The sequence below is a fragment of the Phascolarctos cinereus genome, unplaced genomic scaffold (assembly GCF_003287225.1).
Source record: "Phascolarctos cinereus isolate Bilbo 61053 unplaced genomic scaffold, phaCin_HiC Scaffold_5;HRSCAF=322, whole genome shotgun sequence".
Lineage (NCBI taxonomy): Eukaryota > Metazoa > Chordata > Mammalia > Diprotodontia > Phascolarctidae > Phascolarctos > Phascolarctos cinereus.
This window is the reverse complement of record NW_027555958.1, coordinates 239,331,726-239,340,300: the sequence shown is the minus strand read 5'-3', so window position 1 is coordinate 239,340,300 and position 8,575 is coordinate 239,331,726. Positions and strand designations below refer to the sequence as shown.

At 49.3% G+C, this 8,575-nt stretch overlaps 1 protein-coding gene across 1 annotated transcript; it reads left to right on the top strand.

The window, feature by feature from the left end:
* The first annotated feature begins 2,580 nt into the window (after positions 1-2,580).
* PIM1 (Pim-1 proto-oncogene, serine/threonine kinase) lies at positions 2,581-7,853 on the top strand. Its single transcript, XM_020999587.2, is given in 7 exon segments — positions 2,581-2,764; positions 3,019-3,074; positions 3,076-3,126; positions 3,299-3,352; positions 3,460-3,826; positions 6,203-6,379; positions 7,314-7,853. Coding segments are annotated over 7 exon segments (945 nt in total). The 5' UTR covers positions 2,581-2,682; the 3' UTR covers positions 7,472-7,853.
* The last annotated feature ends 722 nt before the right edge of the window (positions 7,854-8,575 follow it).

The window sequence follows — 8,575 nt, the reverse complement described above, 5'->3', positions numbered from 1 at the left end:
ATTTTCAACAAATTTTTATTTACTGTGTGCAAGGTACAGGAAAGAGGAATTCAAGAAAAAGTGACAGTGCTACGTTTGGGGCATGCAAAGACAAAACAGCTCCTACCCTCAAGAGGCTTACATTATACTGAAGGTATACAACACCTGTGCCCACAGATAAAAATACAAAAAAAATTTCAGAAGGGACAAATTAACTAGGGGAATGGGGACTGAACTTTTGAAGGAAATCTGGAATTCTAGAAAGAGGTAAGGAGAGAGGTGCATTCCAAGCACAGGAGGGCAATCTCTGCAAAGAAGATGCAGATCATACTTAAATGAGGTTATAAAAGGAAATAATGGGAAATAAATCCAGAAACGTAGGTGGGAGCTGGATTTTGGAGAGCTCTTTCCAATCTCTAATAATTTGTATTTTGTCCTGGAGGCAGCAGGGAGCTACGGAAGACTTTAGAAGAGAGGAATGGGGAAACTTGGTCAAAACAAGTGCCTTACCAAGATCAGCAGTGTGGAGGATGGATTGGAGAAGGGGGACTGGAAGTAGAGGAATGAATCAGAAGGTCATTCTAGTGGTCCAGCCAAGAAGTGATGAGAACTAGGACAGTAGTAGGGATTGTGTGAGAAGAATGAAGGGAACTGAGGGATGTTTTTCAGATAGAAACGACAAGGTGAGCAAAGTGATTGGACGGGGGTGGAGAGGAGTAAAGGGAGGAAGGTGAGTCAACGACGTTTTGACGTTGGGAACGCAGATTCCTTCTACAGAAGCAGAGTTTTCGGGATGGTTTGGGGTGGAGGCACGCTTAGTAAATTCAGCTTCAGACTTGTGGAATCCGAATTGAGGTGCTAATTTTTCACCCGCGCTCCACTCGCAATCTTAACTCAATCCATATTGTGGCTAAGCATCCTCTTAAATTAAGGAGGACAAATCAAAAGAAAGTGAAAATTCAAGCATTCATTTTGCACTTTGTTAGCAGTTTGCAAAAGGTTTGGAAGGTAGTGCCGGAGAAGGCTGGGGATGAGCTCTGTAGTAGCAACAAAGCTGGGTGTGGTCAGGGTGGGGGGAGGGAGGTGAAAAATGTGAATGAAACCAGAAGCTTCAAATCCAAGTCGGCTGGGACTCTATCTCAGATAAGCGTGATCTCCCTCTCCCACCCCACCCCGCAGGGAACGCGGTGTGAACCGCGTCTAGAACAGAGGCGAGGATGACTGATCTTTTTTCTTTTTAATTGTAAAAAGTATCTAAATGCCATCTTTTTTTTTGAAAGGCTGAAATCATCCAGATGGATAAATAACCTCTCCTTGGTTTTAGAGAGTTCTGAGCCCACTTTTGTTCCAAAGACCTATGAGCCATCCCCACTCCTTTCATGACTCACGGCCCTGCAGTGCCACCCTCCACCCCCTCACCCACACCACCGGGCGCTTGCCCTTCAACCGCAGACTCATGTGGAGCAAACCCCGCGTCCACTGAGCCAGCCAGAGCAGGCATGGAGGTCACACACACACACAAAAAGAAGACACTCCCCCCCCCCGACCACCCTGCTCGACATACACACCCAGTCCCCTATTCTCCCATTCTCCACTGCCACCCCGACTGATAGATGGAATCGTCCCCGAACTTAGTCTACTGCAAAAGCCTGACCCCCCCAGGTCTCTGCACAGAGAAAGAGAACGAGGCAGAGGAGAAAAAGAGACAGAGAAAGGAAAAGAAAGGAGAGAGGAGAAGAAAGGGGGGAATGGAAGGGGAGGAAGGTGGGAGGGAGAGAGAGAAAGGGGGGAGAGAGGGGAGAGAGGTGGGCAGACCCCAGGCTTCCTTTGATGGCTTTTGTTATTGTTTGGGTTTGAATTGGTAAGCCCCTCCCCATCCTTCCTCCCCGTGGCCCTGCACCCTGCTCCCGCCTCCTCCTCCCGGAGCCCGCACTTCTCTCGCCCCTCCCCCTCCATTTTGGCGCCTTTTCCTTCCCGCCACGTCGAGGCGGCGTAACTACCATTCTGACGATAGGGGGGAGGCGGCCTTTGAGGGGCGGGGCAATTTGCTTTATGCAGATCCGCTGGGCTCTGGTTGGTTGGGGGCGGCCTTGTGGGGGCGGGGTTTAGTCGTGCCGACCGTGCGGTGGGGAATTCTCCTTCCCAGCTGCTTTCCCCACCCTCCCCCCCCTTTTCTTCCCACCGCGGACTCAGCAGCCGGGCGCCCGGCCCCCGCCCACCCCGCCCAGCCTCCCGGAGAAGCCCCGCCCGCTCGCCCGCCTGCCAGCGCGCCCCCCCCTCCCGCGCGCTACGCCCCCTTTACTCCTGGCTGCCGGGCGAGCCGGGCGTCTGCGGCGGCGGCGGCGGCGGCAGAAGCGGCGGTGGCGGCGGCAGCGGCGGCGGCGGCGGAAGAAGTCTAAGAAACAGCAGGAACGGCGGCGGCGGCTACACAGGCAGAGGCGACGGCGGCGGCAGCAGTGGCGGCAGCAGCAGCAGCAGCAGCCTGAACAGCCGCAGGAGGAGCAGCAGCAGCAGCAGCAGCAGCGACGGGTCGGCTTCTGCAGCGGCAAGCTCAGCACCGCAGCGCCGCGGGCTCTGCTGCGGCACACTGATCCCGCCAAGGCGCCCCGGCAGCGCCCCCACCCCAATCCCCGCCTGCCTCTCCACCCTCCGCCCAGCCCCGGCAGCGTCCGCTCCATCGTGTTGTCACCCCTGTACCCGGGGATGCTGCTGTCCAAGATCAACTCCCTGGCTCACCTGTGCTCCGGGCCCTGCGTGGAGCTGCACTCGGCCAAGCTGCCTCCCGGTGAGGACCCACCCCGGCGTGGAGGGCGGGGACCTGGACCGGACCGAACCGACGGGGAAGGGAGGACGGTGGTCTTGGGGGCGGGGGAGTGGAGCGGAGCGGGTGCACGCCGGCAGAGCCGGCGAGAAGGACGCTTGGGCAAAGGACGGACCTGGAGAAAAGAGGTGATGCGGGACCGACGGATAGATGGATGGCTGATTGGATGGGTAGGGGGCCGCTTCAGATAGTCACTGACGGTGCCTTTTCCTCCGAAGGGAAAGAAAAGGAGCCCTTGGAGAAGCAGTACCAGGTGGGCCCACTGCTCGGCAGCGGGGGGCTTTGGGTCTGTCTACTCGGGAACCCGGCTAGCAGATGGCGCACCGGTAAGTGGGCTCCAAAAACGCCGGGGAGCCTTCCCCTTAACTCTTGTCCCAGGTTTCCCGAAACACCCCTGGCTGGGGGGGGGGCGGCGGAGAGGATCTTTGCCTGGGGAGGGCCTGGGTAAGTGGGTTTGGCGGTAACCTAATGTCCTTCTCTTTGGGGGGGGGGTTGCAGGTTGCTATCAAGCACGTGGACCGGGATAGGATCTCGGACTGGGGGAGCTGGTAAGTGCCTGGTGCTGGTATCTTTTGGGGGGAGATGAACGTGTCTCTATCCCTGTGTTCTCTATCTTCGTACCCTCCCACCCTCCTGACTCCCGTGAATCTTGCCCGCAGCCCAATGGCAACCGAGTGCCCATGGAGATCCTCCTGTTGAAAAAAGTGAGCTCGGGGTTTCCTGGGGTCATCCGACTTCTGGACTGGTTCGAGAGGCCCGACAGTTTCATCCTGGTGCTAGAGCGGCCGGAGCCTGTCCAGGATCTCTTTGACTTTATTACGGAGAGGGGAGCCCTGCAGGAGGAGCTGGCCCGAAGCTTCTTTTGGCAGGTGCTGGAGGCTGTCAGGCATTGCCACAGTTGTGGGGTGCTGCACCGAGACATCAAAGATGAAAACATTCTCATCGACCTGAACCGGGGGGAGCTCAAGCTGATTGACTTCGGATCCGGGGCGTTGCTTAAGGACACAGTCTATACTGACTTTGATGGTGAGTGGAATCCCTCCTGGGCTTTTGGAGACACTGGGAAAAGGCAGGTGCTGGCTAGACACAGCAGCATTATTCTGACCTAGAACTGTCCCCATCCTAAGGGGCCTTTCTTTGCTGCTTTTCTCCTCGACCTTTGGAGAAAGGTCGTCTTGCCTTGCTGGAAGAAATCGGGCTGGCTGCAAAGGGTCTGCTGCTTCAAGGGGGTGGGGCGGGAAAAAGATATCCAAACCTTTGAAGTTCTCCTGTGTGCTTGGGGAAGACCAACCAATTTAGCCTTTAGGACTTTGAAAAGCTTGGCTTTGCAAGCTATCAGAAAGGAGCAAGTTTCGGCTCTGTTAAACCAGTAGTTTCTAGCAAGAATCTGAGTTGTGGCATTCCCCTCCTAGCCTTCCCAGTTTACTGGATCCCACGTCTTTTTCCCGTGGATAAGAGACTGGGTTCAACCAAACCTGACTTGTCATAGCCCAGATTTTAAAATCCTGACCCAGTTTCCCAAGCATTGAGGGGTGTTGAGGATAGAGTGACTAGGGGAGGAGAAAGGGGTTTGGAAAGAAGAGGAATTTGCTTGTAGTTTCTAGTGGGTGGTCTCGGTTTGTTTTTCTTTTGATCTAGCTGAGTCAATCAGGAAGGAGAAACTGTTCTCTTGTCATTTCACTAAATTATTCATTTTGCTGGTAAAGGTGGTAGTGGCTTGTTTTTCTTTTTCGGTCCAGGGATGAATGTTGTGAAATAAGATCTGTAGATTTTAAAATGAGTTCATTCTTTCCCCCACCCCACCCCCTCTCACTTGATCTCACAACTCTCCCCTGTCCTGCTGCCAAATAGAGGCATTAGGGTAAGGGGAGGGGTTTGGGGCTGGTCCTTTCTGCAGCAGGAAGGAATGTGGGAGCTTCCCTACACTTGACATCAAAGAAAAGGAGGGTGGGTAATGATCTGAGAGGCTTAAGCTAACAAACTGCTGACTTTCAAAACCTGTGACTCCGGCTTGCGGTTTGTGTTTATTTGCCCTTGGAAGATGCTGGGCCTGGGCTGCATTTTTTGTATTTTCACAGTTAATGGCTGGCTGGACCCTCCCACCTTTCCAAGCCTCTGCTGCCCCCTGGTGAGCAAAAAGCAGGGGTGTGCGCTTTTTTTTTTTACAACCCAAAGTTTGTAAACAGGAATCACGTGGCCTAGAAACCAGCCCTACCGCTCTGACCTCAGCCTACTCTTCCTGCCTGGGGAGGAGGAGGAGGAGGAGGAGTAGGTGGTAGTAGCAGGGAGAAGAGGGCGTGGGCTTAGGTTAAGCACAAGCTCTGGGCATGAAAGCATGGGCATGGGAGCCCAATTTCTGATGTCATGGAAGTGTACCAGTCTGGATGAGAGTCAAGTGTTGGCAACATTTGAATTTACTTTTAAGAATAGTTGGTTGTAAATATGTCAGATTTCCTTAAGACCTACCATGATTTTTTGCGGGTGGTCTTCTGAAAGGGGCAGAAGGAGATGACCTTGGCATTTAGATTTGAAAAGGAGGCTTGAGAGATCTAGTCCAAATCTCTTTTTACCAAAGAGGAAACTGAGGCCCAAAAGAGTCCTGTCATTTACCAGTTTTCTGAAGGTGGTCAAAATTTCATAACCTTTCTGAATATCATTTTCCCTGTGTGTAAAATAGAGGTTTTACTTCTACATCTACTTCAGCATAAGGTTATTTTAAAAATGAGTATTTAAAAAATTATTGAAATCTGAAATACAACATCCTAGATTACTTGAAGGTTTAAATTCTTATATTTAAACATAGGCCTAATGTTTTCAGTTCTTGACAGGGTGCCAGAGAGAAAAAGACCTTAAAAACAGTTATAGCTTTTCTTTTTATAATTATTTATACATTCATTTAAAAAGGTTTTTTGAGCTCCAAATTCTTTCCTTCTCCGCCATCCATTGAGAAGGCAAGCAATAAAGATATTAGTTATACTTGGGAAGATTTTCAAAGTGGTCCAGGTTGTCTCTTGGAAGTTATTGTTTATAATATAATTGTTTCTGTCATGATAGCTTCAGTAGCCCCAAAAGGAACAGAGCTAGGATTCAAACTCACCTCCCTAGGTGTTCTAGCTTATAAATTTGGTGGTCTGTCTTATCTTTGTCTATCACTGCCTCTCTACCAAAAAAAAAGGCCCTATTTCTTGAAGCAAATTTTTAAAGAACTTCAGTTTATTGTTAGACATCCGGAAAATACCGTGAACCACCTACTCCCTTATTAATCCTTAACAAACATTTAGCACCCACAGTGTCTGGTATGAAATACTTGGGTTAGAGTAACTATGTATACCATTCTTATTTCTCTTCCGATTAAAAAAATAGCATGTTTTCCTTACTAATTTCCCATGGTGTCTTTCGCAGGGACCCGGGTGTATAGCCCACCAGAGTGGATCCGTTACCACCGATACCATGGCAGGTCTGCAGCAGTGTGGTCCCTGGGGATCTTGTTGTATGATATGGTCTGTGGCGATATTCCCTTCGAACACGATGAGGAAATTATCCGGGGCCAAGTCTTCTTCAGGCAAAGAATCTCTTCAGGTAACATAATAAATAAATAAAGCAAAAAAACCCCCCAAAACAAAACCCAGCTTTGTTTAGATAACTTGCATAAGTGTGTATGTCTCATCTGTAGATAGGTATTATTTAGATACAGGTTTGTAAAAGGACTTGTTCCGTTTTGAACTGGTGGGCTCTTTGACTCTGAGTAGAATCCAGGAAGCCAAATGGCTTCTTGTATAGATGGCTCAGAACAGGTCTGGGACCTCAGGAATGGTGTAACACTGACTCATACCTGGGCCCGGTAAAAAACTAGTCTGTTTTGCTTTCTTTTGGAACTGGAAGGGATAGCCTGTGTGGTTTGTTCATTTAGCACCAGTGAGTCACCTTAACACCAGTGAGCATATTAAGAAAAAAACCACATACAACACCCTAGATTATTTGAAAGTTTAAATTCTTACATTTAAACATAGGCTTAACATTTTCGGTTCTTGATACAGCACCAGAATAAAGTAACTTAAAGGCAGTTATAGATTTTTAAAGTGGTGCAGGTTGTCTTTTGAAGTTATTAACTGTTTATAATATAGCAATGTTTCCGTCATGAATGACTAATTTCATCTTATTGGTGCTTCATCTAAAGTCCTTCCTGTTTCTGGTGGGGGTGGAATTGTAGGCTAGATGATCTTTTATTAGCAATATCAATAAAAATTTGGAAATGATTTGACTTAAGGGAAGATGCTTTTTTTTTCCCCCACTGAGGCATCTGAAGGATGCAGGTGTTAATTAATACCTTTTAAGTAAAGAACAGACAGGCTTGATCATCCAGTAAGGGTAGCCTCAGCAGGGCTGAGGGGGGTCACCACACCCAGCTTTGGCTTTTTATACCTGTCCTCTTATAATAAAGTGGGCAGACTGCATTGCAAAGCCAAGTTGTCACTCCTATTAATCACCACCTGCCTCCTTTTGCCTTATGCAGAATGTCAGCATCTCATTAAGTGGTGCTTGGCTCTGAGACCATCAGATCGACCATCCTTTGAAGAGATCCAGAGTCACCCATGGATGCAGGATGTGCTCATGCCCCAGGAGACAGCAGAAATCCACCTACACAGCCTGATGCCAGAGTCCAACAAATAATAGCCTCTCTTCAGGCTCCCCCCCACCCCCTCACCCCTCCACCTTCTCACCGATGTTCAAGGGGCAGAGAAGCTTCCTCCCCTTCTCTTGCTTCCCAAGTACCAATGACTCTTGGAATCAAGCAGGGCCTTGCTTGTTACAGGAACAATTCATAGCTCATTCCAGACCCAAGCTCCCTGGAGGCTACCTCCTAACTAGGAGAAACTACTCCATCCCAGGTGGCCTGGGCCTCAACTTCAAAGGATTTTCCCCTTACCACTTCCCCAGGTTACCAGTGTTTCTCAACACTGCAGAATCCTGGAGGCTTCAGCCCTGGGCTGAGACTGATTTCCTAACCTATAGAGTTCTACTGAATGCTGGGGGGGTTGGAGGAAAAAAAAGGGGGGGGATGGGTGGGGTGGGGGGGAGGGTCGGAGGGGGGGGGGAAAAATAGGATAGGATTGAATTGAATAACATTGTATTTCCGTCACTGTCACCCCTTCCAACTCTTCAGAGTGCCTTCTGTGGTGACTCCGGCTGTGCTGGGAGAAATACTGGAATTTGCCCTCTACCTGCTGCTTCTCCAAAAATCTGCCTGGGCTTGGTTCCCTCTTCTCTCTCTTCTTCACCTCCTCCCAAATTCCCCCCTCTCCCTTCTTGATCCATAAGAAAGGTGCCATGGAAGAAGCTGTGGGGCCAAACACTGAGCCTGCCTGATTTCTGCCTCCCGTAGTCAAACTTTAGAACTGGTCTTCCTCCTTGGTGGTTAACTTAATGTTTCAAAGCCAAGACCTCAAGAGAAAAAAAAAACAAAATGCACAGACAATGCAACTCAGCAGGAAAAGAAAAAACTGTAAATGTGTGTGTACATTTGGCACATTAGTGTAAAAAAGATTGTAGTTGTTTGGAATTTTTTTTTGTTGAATTTTTGCTTTTTAAGTTATTTCTTTTTTTTTCTTTCTTTTTTTTTTTTTTTTTGGTTAAAAAAAGAAAAGAGAACCGCATCCTAACCTGGAGGTCAATGTTATATATTTATTTATTTATTTATTTGGTTCCTGGCCTGTCACCCTCTCTTCTCTTCCCCTTCCCCACCCCTCCAGCTTTCCACGGCTGCCAGTCCTGGTT